The following is a 12,563-nucleotide window of genomic DNA, read 5'->3' on the forward strand; positions in this document are numbered from 1 at the left end:
CTTAAAATTAGTAAAAATGTTGCAGAGCACAACAATATAAAAGAAGGTAGGTTAAAAGAATTAAAGTGCATCAGTAAAGTATCTGATTTTAGGTTTAAATGCTTAAAACAAAATCTCAATCGGCTTTGGCCACAGGGTGCCGCTGTTTGCACAAAGACGGCCGGTGAAAAGCTGGCGAGGCCTTGTGACCGGTGGGCGGCATTTATGCAAATGAGGGCGGAGCTGAGGCTTTGAAGAGGCTCAAACTTTGCGTAGCCAACACAAGTATCAGAACCAACAGAACTCTGCGGACACAAACATGACGCTTGAAGAGAATAGTGGAGAAAACACTTCTGAAAGGTGAACAATTTTCAGATTTTTTAAGACTTTTATTGTTCTTACTTAGCAATGTCATCTTGTTTATATATATATGTGTATATATATATATATTTTACTCTGCTCAGTGCACTGATGCTCTAAATAGCTCATTAGTTTTTATCAATAGCTCATTAGTTTTTATCAATGGTTGTTAAATTAATTTAGGGGTGAAGCGCTGCAATGTTAAATCATCCAAAGTGACTGTCACACATTAATTGGATTCTTGTGCTGATTAGGATGGAGTCCGTGGCTCAAGCCTTGGAGGAGGTTCTGAGTGCAGCCTTACCTCAGGGTTGCATCACTGTGGGTGTCTATGAGGCTGCCAAGTCTCTCAATGCGTAAGTCCCATGCAAGATGGCCGCCTCCTCGGACCGTCATTGCTCACTCACTTCCTGTTTGCAGAGATTCAGACAACGTGGTTTTGTGTGTACTGGCCTCTGACGACAGCGACAAACACGACGTGGCGCTGCAGATCCACTTCACGCTCATCCGCGCCTTCTGCTGTGACAACCACATCGACATTGTGCACGTTGCCAACATGCGGCGTCTGGCTGAGCTTGTGGGTGGGGCCAAGGCCGGAGGGGAACCGCTGGACCTGCACTGTGTTCTGGTCACGGTTAGTGTGTGCACATGAAGCAGTGTGAGTCGGTATGACTGTGTGTGTTCTGACCTTGTGTGTCTTTGATGTTCCATCAGAACCCGCAGATGTCATCTTGGAAGAGCTCCGCTCTGGGGATGCTACAGAGGTTCTGCAGGGACAGTCGCCGTTGGGACCAGTGGGTTCCACTGGTCCACCTGCCAGAACGATGAAGTGAAAGTATGCAGTCGTACGTGTTGATCTCAGTGTGGACATCTTTGGAGGGAAAGCGGAATGCTGGACCGGGTCAGGAAGCAATGACTCAGCAGTCTAGAGCTCGGATTCCCAGACAGGAACAACATGAGCAATTCCGAGACTTCGATGAAGGTTGTACACAGTGATGAAGAGGTTCCGGTGGTTTTGGGAGCTCACTGGACTTTGTCAAGTGTCAACAAGTTCTGGTTCTATCAGAGCAGCCCCCCTCCCTTCTCATGCTCCAAATGTCTGTTTCTGTGCATGGCTGTGAAGCAGCAGCAAATAATAAATGCCAATAATAAATCAACACATCTTGTCATCTGCTCTTTACGCTCATCTGACATGTGGGCAGGCCCGAGAACCACACCCACATGTCACCATGACAATTAAGAAGCTGATTGATGCTCACCCTCCTGTCCCAGGAAATGTAGCAGTTAATAAAAATGCTCAGCATTTTCCCAGAGTTCGTTGCAGTCAGCCATGAAGATGTCCTGAGAAGGCGGGGACCACTCACTGTAAAGCCACATTCTACAACCAAACAGAAGCACTGGAGGCTGATCACGTTGAGGAAGCAGCAGACTGGACGTCCGCATAGAAAACCCACATAATCACAGAGGTTAAAGGTCAGGACAACAAAGGCTTCATTTGACCTAACACCACCACAAAAGGCCACGGCTCAGCGCTGCAAGCTAGTGCTAATGCTACCTCAACGTCAGTCAGTCAGCCTTCACATGCACAGCATAGGATGCATGACGTGTGCATGAGCAGATATGTGCACATTTAGAAATGTGAAGCAATGTCAGCGCCGGTCTCCACGCGTCCTGGTGTCAATACACACACACACACACACGTAGTTTGATTCATGACTTTAGCGTCATAGCTAAAGACAAATGATGTTTGACATGTTTGCTGTGTGTCCTGAAGGAGAAGAAACAGGAAGCATGCATCCCGTTAATACCGCACAACCCCCCACCCCTCCCCAATATCCCACTCCCGCTCGCCCACTCCCTTCCGCTTCCTCCACACAGGAAACGCCGGCTTGTGAAGTAGCGGTGATTAAATGTGAACTGGAGGTCTTAAAATAGATCCTGCACATGAGACTATTTCCAGCAGGACTACAAGCTGATGACTTGTGGATAATTCCAGACAGACCGAGAACTCTGTGATGGGATGGAGTCACGTGACTCATTTTACATTTCCAACAATTCATTTTTTAAAAGTATTTAAGATGTTTTTATTGTGCTGAGGTCAACAGTGTAATGCTGGTTGCCACAGTTAACAGACTTAACGTACAGATTGACGCAAGCTCGCTTTGCACATTTGACAGGCAACAGGAAGTTGACTGATTAGTCGGCACTGGTAAATGAAGAGTCAGCACATGCAGCAATGACATCACTTGCTGTCTCATACGAGCATGTCAACATTCAGATGAAAAAAAAAGTGAGGGGCCAAAAGAGGATTCTTTGACTATTGCTCATCAGCAAACGTTATCTGCCCATTAAAATCCTCAACTGCCTGGCAACAAGCCCATACCTGTCAACCCTCCCGTTTTCCCTGGGAAACTTGTGTATTCTGCCCTTCGTTCCCTGCGCCCTCCTGTTTTAACAGTTTTCCGTATTTTAACTTAACATCCTGCAGCCAGTCAGGTCAGACCTTCAATATAAAAGCACACCAGCAAAATACACTCAAAACAAAAATATAAACGCAACACTTTTGTTTTTGCTCCCATTTTTTATGAGATGAACTCAGAGGGCCGTCTAGGGCGTCTAGTGGTTAGCATGTTGGCCACACAGCCATAGTCTCACAGTCTGGAGATCGGGAAGACTTGGGTTCGATTCTCCCTTGGGCATTTATGTGTGGAGTTTGCATGTGCTCCCGTGCGTGGGTTTTCTCCGGGTAGTCCAGTTTCCTCACACATTCCAAAAACATTTTTGTTAGGTTAATTGGAGACGCCAAATTGTCGATAGGTATGAATGTGAGTGTGAATGATTGTTTGTCTATATGTGCCCAGCGATTGGCTGGCGACCAGTCCAGGGTGTACCCCACCTGTCACCCGAAGTCAGCTGGGATAGGCCCCATATCCCTGCGACCCTAATGAGGAGAAGCAGCATAGAAAATGGATGGATGGATAAACTCAAAGATCTAAAACTTTTTCCACATACACAATATCACCATTTCTCTCCAATATTGTTCACAAATCTGTCTAAATTTGTGATAGTGAGCATTTCTCCTTTGCTGAGATAATCCATTCCACCTCACAGGTGTGCCATATCAAGATGCTGATTAGACACCATGATTAGTGCCCAGGTGTGCCTTAGACTGCCCACAATAAAAGGCCACTCTGAAACGTGCAGTTTGGTTTTATTGGGGGGGTCAGTATCTGGTGTGACCACCATTTGCCTCATGCAGTGCAACACATCTCCTTTGCATAGAGTTGATCAGGTTGTCGATTGTGGCCTGTGGAATGTTGGTCCACTCCTGTTCAAAGGCAAAGTTAAAGTTAAAGTTGCTGGATATTGGTGGGGACTGGTACACGCTTTCATATATGCCGATCCAGAGCATCCCAAACATGCTCAATGGGTGACATGTCCGGTGAGTATGCTGGCCATGCAAGAACTGGTACGTTTTCAGCTTCCAAGAATTGTGTACAGATCCTTGCAACACGGGGCCGTGCATTATCCTGCTGCAACATGAGGTGATGTTCTTTGATGTATGGCAAAATAATGGGCCCCAGGATCTTGTCACAGTATCTCTGTGCATTCAAAATGGCATCAATAAAATGCACCTGTTTTCTTTGTCCATAAGGCCTAGCCATACCATAACTCCACCACCATGGGCCAATCGAGCCACAACATTGACATCAGAAAACCGCTCACCCACACGACGCCACACACGCTGTCTGTCATCTGCCCTGGATTTATCCGTGAAGAGAACACCTCTCCAACGTGCCAGATGCCATCTAATGTGCCCATCCAAGTCGGTTACGACAACGAACTGGAGTCGGGTCGAGACCTCGATGAGGACGACGAGCATGCAGGTGATGTTTCTGACAGTTTGTGCATAAATTATTTGGTTATGCAAACCGATTGTTTCAGCAGCTGTCCGAGTGGCTGGTCTCAGATGTTCTTGGAGGTGAACATGCTGGATGTGGAGGTGTGGTTACACGTGGTCTGCGGTTGTGAGGCTGGTTGGTACTGCCAAATTCTCTGAAACACCTTTGGAGACGGCTTATGGTGGAGAAACAAATATTCAATACACGAGCAACAACTCTGGTTGACATTCCTGCTGTCAGCATGCCAATTGCACGCTCCCTCAAATCTTACGACATATGTGGCATTGTGCTGTGTGATAAAACTGCACGTTTCAGATTGGCCTTTTATTGTGGGCAGTCTAAGGCATACCTGTGCACTAATTATGGTGTCTAATCAGCATCTTGATATGGCACACCTGTGAGGTGGGATGGATTATCTCAGCAAAGGAGAAGTGCTCACTATCACAGATTTAGACAGATTTGCTAACAATATTTGAGGGAAATGGTGATATTGTGTATGCGGAAAAAGTTTTAGATATTTGAGTTTATCTCATAAAAAACGGGAGCAAAAACAAAAAAGTGTTGCGTTTATATTTTTGTTGAGTGTAATATGGTTGCACCACAGTATGTTTTACACCAGCGCTCCTCCTTCCGGAAAACTATTAACCAACTCACTTATTTTCCCCAATTTTCTGGAAACGTCTCTTTTCAGATGCAAATGTTGACAAGTAAGCAAGCACGGGCCCATGCTCTGGTCCCACACAAAAAAAGGCGGGACAACAATGCTGAGACGGTATCACCGTGTGCAGTGCAGGCGCTCACAAACTGAAGCTCTAATCTTGGGCGCTTTGATGCTATCTGCTAGCTAGACTGAAGTGGGGCTCCGCCCTCCCCACCCCTTGGGAAGCAGACAGCCTGATGCAACAGAGACGACCACAATACATGCCAACAGGGTCCTGTTTCACTCCGTTTTGCACAATTGGGGCGCTAATGCAGAAAAACCAGTTGGACTGTGTGTGTGCATGTGTGTTGCATGAGACTCCAATGACAGGAAGCAGAAAAAAAATTATTTGATTGGATACATGCACACACCTGGGAGCAACACATGCACAGTTCAGTTAATGCAGACAGGCTGATGCATGACTGGGGCATGCAAATGTGTTGCATGCAGACGTACAACCGTTACTCCCTCCAGGTGGATGATTTGCATGGAATTAGAGGGAGGGGTGAGGTTAGGAGACACTGAGGGTCCAGTATGAGATAACCTTTAAGAATGAGGTCACACTGGTCAGCCTGAGGTGAGAATGAGATCACCAGCCTGTGAGGACCTTACAGGTTTGTTTCAGAGTGTGCAGGTCACATGACCTCCCTAGGACAACCGGGCCAGCTTGCCGTGCTGTGTCATCCTCTGCCACAAGACTCTGCAAGTCCACTCATCATGAGAGCAATTTGGACAAACTTAGAGAAATGTTTTTGACGCACAGCAGAATGTGAAGTATGCGGGATGGGACATCTTCTCGTCGCTTTGTTGAAGAAAGCATTCCCAGTCAGAGGACGCCTGTCTGGGGTGTGTGTGGACGACTGGAAGATGATGCAACCTGCTGTCATCGCTAAACAAACTTTCCTTTCTAGAGTTTACAATAATAACAACTACGTGCGTGCCGTGAGTCCAGTTGTGGTCGGAGATCCGTGACGCAGAATGCAGTTCTGCTTAGTTGCTAGGTCATTTAAGTAGTTTGGCTTCTCAAAACAATATGCGTTCAAATACATTTCATCACAAAAATGCCCCCTTAAAAAAATTTGACCTTACAAAACGCTCTGCGTTGTATTTGTCTCCCACGGTATCCCTGCACACTGTCGCCTGTGCATTCATGTGTATGTGATCAAGACACTCACATCATCTTCCGCTGTGCAACACATACGTAAACAAGAAGGCCGCGGCCCTCCATCGCAGAAGAAGAGTGGCATTGCCGCGAGCATCTTCATCACATACACATGAATGCACAGGCGATGGGTACGCGAATATACAGTACAGTGCATCCGGCAGGTATTCACAGCGCTTCACTCTTTCCACATTTTTTTTTTTTTTACATCACAGCCTTATTCCAAAATGGATTGAATTCATTTTTTCCTCACAAATCAAATTCTATATACAGTAACCCATAACGACAATGTGAAAAACGTTTTTGTTTTAATTGTTGCAATTTTATTAAAAATAAAAAAACTGAAAAATCACATGTACATAAGTATTCATAGCCTTTGCCATGAAGCTCAAATTGGGCTCAAGTGCATGCTGTTTCCACTGATCATCCTTGAGATGTTTCAGCAGCTTAACTGGAGTCCACCTGTGGTAAATTCAGTTGACTGGACCTGATTTGGAAAGGCACACACCTGTCTATATAACGCCCCAGGGTTGACAGTGCATGTCAAAGCACAAGCATGAAAACAAAAAGAATTGTCTGTAGACCTCTGAGACACAGGATTATCTCGAGGCACAAGGCTGGGGACAGTTACAGAAAAAAATCTGCTGCTTTGAAGGTTCCAATGAGCACAGTGGCCTCCATCATGCGTAAGTGGAAGAGGTTTGGAACCACCAGGACACTTCCGAGAGATGGCCGGCTATCTAAGCTGAGTGATCGGGGGAGAAGGGCCTTAGTCAGGGAGGTGACCAATAACCAGATGGTCACTCTGTCAGAGCTCTAGCGTTCCTCTGTGGAGAGAGGAGAACCTTCCAGTAGGACAACCATCTCTGCAGCAATCCACCAATCAGGCCTGTATGGTAGAGTGGCCAGACGGAAGCCAGCCCAAAGCAGCCTGCCTGGAGTTTGCCAAAAAGGCACCTTAAGGACTCTCAGACCATGAGAAACTAAATTATCTGATCTGAGGAAACAAAACTTGAACTTTTTGGAGTGAATGTCAAGCATTATATTTGGAGAAAACCAGGCACTGCTCATCACTAGGCCAATACCATCCCTACAGTGAACCATGGTGGTGGCAGCATCATACTGTGGGGATGTTTTTCAGCAGCAGGAACTAGAAGACTAGTTAGGATAGAGGGAAAGATGACTGCAGCAATGTACAGAGACCTCCTATCTCAGACTGGGGCGACGGTTCATCTCTCAGCAGGACAATGACCCTAACCACACAGCCATGATATCAAAGGAGTGGCTTTAGAACAACTCGATGAATGTCCTTGAATGGCCCAACCAGAGCCCAGACCTCAATCCAATTGAACATCTCTGGAAAGATCTGAAAATGGCTGTGCACCGATGCTTCCCATCGAACCTGATGGAGCTTGAGAGGTACTGCAAAGAGGAATGGGTAAAACTGCCCAAAGATAGATGTGCCCAGCTTGTGGCATCACTTGAGGCTGTAATTGCTGCCAAAGGTGCATCAACAAAGTATTGCGCAAAGGCTGTGAATACTTATGTACATGTGATTTTTCATTTTTAATGAATTTGCAACAATTAAAAAAATTCTAATAATTCATTGTCATTATGGGGCGTTGTGTGTAGAATTTTTAAGGGAAAAAAATGAATTTAATCAATTTTGGAATAAGGCTGTGACATTAAAAAATGTGGAAAAAGTGATGCGCTGTGAATACTTTCCGGATGCACTGTAAATGAAAAACAATTAGCGCGTAACACCCTTACGAGCGCACCTGAACGCCTCATAGCACAGAGCGCGCAGTCATAGCAGAAAGAAAGAAGGAGACACAGCATTAAGTTCTTCATTGCTTTTTGTGAGGTATATGAAGTAAGCAAGTTTGATGATTGTTGTGTATTAAAAGTGCTTAATCTTGAAGGTTTAACTTATATTGGTGTTCCAATCACCGCACTGTGAAAACCTGTCAATTTATGTGCATGTAAGGATGAGAGAGAGTGCAGATTCCCCTAAAAATGAGGTTTTTGTCGTTGCTTGTATGTATTTGTGTACTTTGGATCCTGCTTTATCATGTTTGTTCAACTTTCCCTTTCCATTTGGTATCAAATTAATATGCAGATTTAAATCATAGCGATTGCAAGTGGACAGAAGTGCAAGTCAGCTACAACCCATTCAAACGAAAGGATCCCAACATCCGTTTGAAATAAAAGACATGTAGGACGAATACTTAGATATTTTATTCATCTCCAAGACAAATTGACGTCATATCTAATTATCAGTGCTCATGTAAAACTTTACAAATATTGACCATGCAAAATACAAATTCTGGAACCAGAATTACTCACTATAAAATTAAGTTACCAATTAATCATCTTTTAATATTTCAATGTAATGAAATGTTAAAATGTCTTATGTTTTTTGAAAGTGTGCAGCAGTTGGGGGTACATGGCTTCAAGTGAAATGTCTGAAGGGATACGCGACTGTAAAAAGTTTGGGAAACACGGGTTTACATTAATTTACAACCTACAGGCTTTATTTTTGAAACATTGAAGATGTCAGCGCTCCCGATTTGGAGGAGCGGGGGACTGCAAGGAGGCCCACCGCTGCAAGCAGGCGCTACTTCCAGTCATGTGACCACCGCAGACGACGACTTGTTACATAATGTGGGTGCACTAACTCTCCCAGACAACACTTAGCAGCCGTGTGACTTCACAACAACAAATGATTATGTTTGCTAACACGCGAGCTGCAATTCACCTGTTTTTTTCTATTTTTTTTATCCATAGCACCCGCTGAAGACGCCATAACCAAGCACAGCGGCGAGTGATGAGATACTGTATGTTGGGCTTTCGTCAGTGTGCTGGCAAATGCTGCCACCATGTGGACAAAAGGTGTTATTCTTGTACAATCCATTACAGGCATATTCCGTACTATTAGCGATAGAAATGTAACACTATTAACAGCCAAATTGAAATATAACACTATTAGCAGTATAAATTCTAAGTACTGTTATACTATTTACAGGATAAATTAACACCATTATCAGCATAATTTTAAAGTAACCAATAAACTAATAAAATGAAAAAATGATAACTGGATCAAATAAACTTAACCTCTTCTGGTTAACTCACCATTGGGGGCTGATGGAAGATCACAGCTCAGATCTTTGTGGAGGTCCACTTGCTGCCACCAGTCCACATCCAGTCCCGGGTCATTTGCTACTGGTTGGCAAGGCCCATCAGTGAAGCACGGCCCCTGTTGGATGAGGACTGTAAAAAGACTAAGATGATTTAGAACTTGTCAGACTCGATTTGGACTGAGCAGATTCAGAACCCCGCCACCAAAGAGACACACCAGTCAAGGGTGTAAAAAACGAGAAGTTGTTTATTGCTTTAAGAACGTTGTGGAATGGACATGTGAAGTGGATCAGTACCACAGTCACCATGTTTGACGCATCAATTTTTTTTTTTAATCTTACACGCATCACCTTCTTTTACACTGACCCAGCTGACTTGGAGCCGGTACCGCCAGCTGCCAGTTTGTCTTCCATCTTTGGTTCTACGAGACACAAAGTCCTGTTCCAGAAGGTGAAGTGGATCAGTAATACTGCCACGAACAAAACGTCTACACAACAGAAAGAACAAGTACAAGGAAAGTAAGAAGACAAGAACCTGTCTCATTGGGTCCAAACAGAACTTAAGAAAATGTAGCACAGCCACGACAGAATTATTCATGAAAGTCTCTTGATCCAAATGAAGTTCTGTGTCTGAGCGTGCTGCCATCATGGACCCCGCGCCCCTGTGTTTACTAGCACCGTTCGTCCAGGTCAGCATGACATGGTATCCACCGGTGACGGTTCTGACGCCGCCCTTCCAGTGCGGAAGCGGGCCATGGTATCCCCGGGATCACATGTCGTCCTCATCTTCTTCATCCTGAGAGGAACCGGCCTGCTGGGCAGTGCTGGCAGACGCAGCCGCCATCTGGGCCTGCTGGGCCGCCTGCTGCATCTGAAGCCACTCCTGTTGGGCCAGTTCTGCCTGCTGCTGCCGGGCCTGCAAATACACACGCACACATACGCACGCACGCACGCACGCACACACACACACACGGACGGACACCAAACCACACCCGTCACACGCTGACAAAACTGACCCTTTTCATTGACCAGTGATCACTAATGAGCTCTGATTCGTCTTTATTCATGTTGGATGATGCTGGAATAGTCAAGACAGTACATGACATGCTGCAAGGCAGACATGGGCAACTGGCAGCCCGGAGGTCAGACACTGCCCTTGCCACTGATTAAGTTCCAATTTTTAAAAATGCTGAAAATTATTGTAATTACTATCGCCCACTAGCAAGGGGAAGTCGTAACTGGTACTTCTGTGTGAGACACGCACGGGTATTGCTCCATGTCAGCTACCAGTCAGTAGTCAAGACATTTGATTGAACACCATCATAAGAGATGTTGCGGACACTCGTGTCTACATTAGAACCTAAGGACATGAGATGGTGACTATTCTGTATTGTTAAATTACTTACTACAGTCTCTATAATATAATTTGCTTAAGTAGTGCCGTTTGTTTCTGTTTTGTTATTGTCGTTGCAACTTCTGTTGTTCTTGTCCCCGCACTCTCCCTTCTATTTTCTTTTCTATCCCCTCCTGCTCCGGTCGCTTCAAATTTGTATAACAAAACATAAAATAAAGTTAAATAAAAATCTATATAACAGGAGAAGAGTATCTTACACGTTTCCCTGGCAGAGCAAATCTGTTTAGCAGGTAAGGGCAATTAGACCAACAATACCATCTGCCCCATTGGCCGGACAGGGCACAACCCCCCCCCCAAAAATATAGTATTGTGTGGGTGTGTTCGGACCGGCCCTTTTAGCAGGACCAGTGAAATAATGCTAAGAGTCTCAAGTAAGGTTTAAATTTTAATCTTAAAAACAGTAGATACAAACAATTGCAATGCCAGACTAATGCCAATGACAGAAAGAACTGGTCAGCTCACCAACCAGTCTTAGCAAGGTCCACATGATTTCCAAAATGAAACCGAGTGCCTTGGTCTGATCTGGCTTCAACCAATCCTCGGTTGGGAGGGCCGAGCATCTCAGCCTGACGACAGATGGGATGACTCATAATAAAGCTCTTTGTGTGTGTGTGTGTGTTTGTGTGAGATTAAGTAAAAAGAACAGCATGCATTTTGTTCATGTTATCTCTCTGTTATGAACAAGTGTAAATATGCTGCATTACTTATCCAAAACAGAGTGGAACGTATTCCATCTGAACAGGTGTATCCATAAAAGGACATAATGTAGTTAATATGTTTAGTGATTCAAAAGCACGTTATGCTTAACATGTCATGCGTCTTGCTGCATGAATGGTGGACATATATGGTATACTGAACCATATCAGGCGGTGATGACTATCGGATGTTTACCTTGGCAAAGAGCTCCTGCTGCTGCCTTAGCAACTCCTCTTCAGGTATTCCCAGATTCTCCAAGCGGGAGCTGGCCTTCCTCCTCTTGAGGGCAACAGTCTTACACTCCTGCAGGACGTCCTTCACCTCAGTGATGTAGGAGGCAAAGCCCAGGCTCTCCAGAGCTGTGGGAAAGGAGGGACAGGACGTTAAGGTTCCACTTCTCCTCCTTGAGGGGGTGTCAGTGTTGTCAGTCGGTCAGTCACTCACCATTAATGACGTGCTCTGGCGAGATGGTCTTCTTGTCGGACTTGTTGCAGATGTCGTTGGCTTCAGAGGAGATTAGGTGGATGAACTCAGTGCAGCAATTCACCACCAACTCGCGCGCGTCATTGGCCACGCGCACGTTGGGCAGCGTCTCCTTAATCATCTTGTTGATGGCGGCGCGCGGGATGGTCAGGTCGTCGTCGTTGCCCGAAGATGAGGCCATCGTTACGGAAAGCAGCACTAACGCAACTAATTAAAGCCTCACTAGAGTTGGCTGAGTTATGTTAGCTCGCCTCAAAGAAAACAGACGTCACCTGCTAGCTAGCTCGCTAACATCAAAGCTGAAAACGAAACAAACAGTCCCCGTACAGGTCAGCTGCTAGCTAGCGTGACAAACATCAAACATCCTCACTAGGACTTGTTAAAAGCAAGCAACACGTAAAGGCCAGACACATGAAGCTAGCTAGTAGCCGTGATTAGTGAAAGAGTCCAGCAGACAAACAACAACACGACATGAGAGCATGGCTAAAGCTAGGCTAACAATGGACTAGCTCGATCGGGTGGATCACAAAGGTGGATTAAAGCAGCATTGCGAGCCTGCTGGATTTGGAAAGTAGTCAATCAAATAAGTCAAACAAACGTAAAGCCATTAAGACATAAAGTGATTTTACATGAGTCCCACAAATATCAGCCAACGTTCGCCCGGATATAACGACAGAAAAAAACGGAAGTCGGCACGAGTCGCTTAACAACTGTTTACCGCCGCCTAGTG

General features: G+C 45.3%; 2 protein-coding genes across 3 annotated transcripts; one reads left to right on the forward strand and one right to left on the reverse strand.

The window, feature by feature from the left end:
- The first annotated feature begins 204 nt into the window (after positions 1 to 204).
- On the forward strand, positions 205 to 1,490 carry LOC129188765 (growth arrest and DNA damage-inducible protein GADD45 alpha-like). Its single transcript, XM_054789743.1, has 4 exons — positions 205 to 339; positions 594 to 695; positions 760 to 973; positions 1,054 to 1,490. Exons 1-4 carry the CDS (start codon positions 299 to 301, stop codon positions 1,165 to 1,167), a joined length of 471 nt encoding a protein of 156 aa, XP_054645718.1. The 5' UTR covers positions 205 to 298; the 3' UTR covers positions 1,168 to 1,490.
- Positions 1,491 to 9,470: 7,980 nt separating this feature from the next.
- Positions 9,471 to 12,516, reverse strand: dr1 (down-regulator of transcription 1). Of its 2 annotated transcripts, none has more exons than XM_054789810.1 (3): positions 11,795 to 12,516; positions 11,546 to 11,709; positions 9,471 to 10,156 (listed from the first exon to the last, which is right to left on the reverse strand). In XM_054789810.1, exons 1-3 carry the CDS (start codon positions 12,012 to 12,014, stop codon positions 10,010 to 10,012), a joined length of 531 nt encoding a protein of 176 aa, XP_054645785.1. In that variant the 5' UTR covers positions 12,015 to 12,516; the 3' UTR covers positions 9,471 to 10,009. The 2 variants fall into 2 exon arrangements, with proteins under 2 accessions (XP_054645785.1, XP_054645786.1); XM_054789811.1 differs by lacking the exon at positions 9,471 to 10,156 and adding an exon at positions 10,194 to 11,220.
- Positions 12,517 to 12,563: the final 47 nt, after the last annotated feature.

This window comes from Dunckerocampus dactyliophorus, chromosome 10, assembly GCF_027744805.1.
Source record: "Dunckerocampus dactyliophorus isolate RoL2022-P2 chromosome 10, RoL_Ddac_1.1, whole genome shotgun sequence".
Lineage (NCBI taxonomy): Eukaryota > Metazoa > Chordata > Actinopteri > Syngnathiformes > Syngnathidae > Dunckerocampus > Dunckerocampus dactyliophorus.

What these genes read in the sequence shown, in the direction of transcription:
- LOC129188765 (XM_054789743.1), top strand. Translation starts at nt 299, where the DNA reads ATGACGCTTGAAGAGAATAGTGGAGAAAACACTTCTGAAAG. An exon ending in GGAGAAAACACTTCTGAAAG is followed by an intron (nt 340 to 593) that starts GTGAACAATTTT and finishes TGTGCTGATTAG; the next exon opens with GATGGAGTCCGTGGCTCAAG. An exon ending in GCTGCCAAGTCTCTCAATGC is followed by an intron (nt 696 to 759) that starts GTAAGTCCCATG and finishes TCCTGTTTGCAG; the next exon opens with AGATTCAGACAACGTGGTTT.
- dr1 (XM_054789810.1), bottom strand. Translation starts at nt 12,014, where the DNA reads ATGGCCTCATCTTCGGGCAACGACGACGACCTGACCATCCCGCGCGCC. An exon ending in GCCAGAGCACGTCATTAATG is followed by an intron (nt 11,710 to 11,794) that starts GTGAGTGACTGA and finishes CCTTTCCCACAG; the next exon opens with CTCTGGAGAGCCTGGGCTTT. An exon ending in AGCAGGAGCTCTTTGCCAAG is followed by an intron (nt 10,157 to 11,545) that starts GTAAACATCCGA and finishes GTGTATTTGCAG; the next exon opens with GCCCGGCAGCAGCAGGCAGA.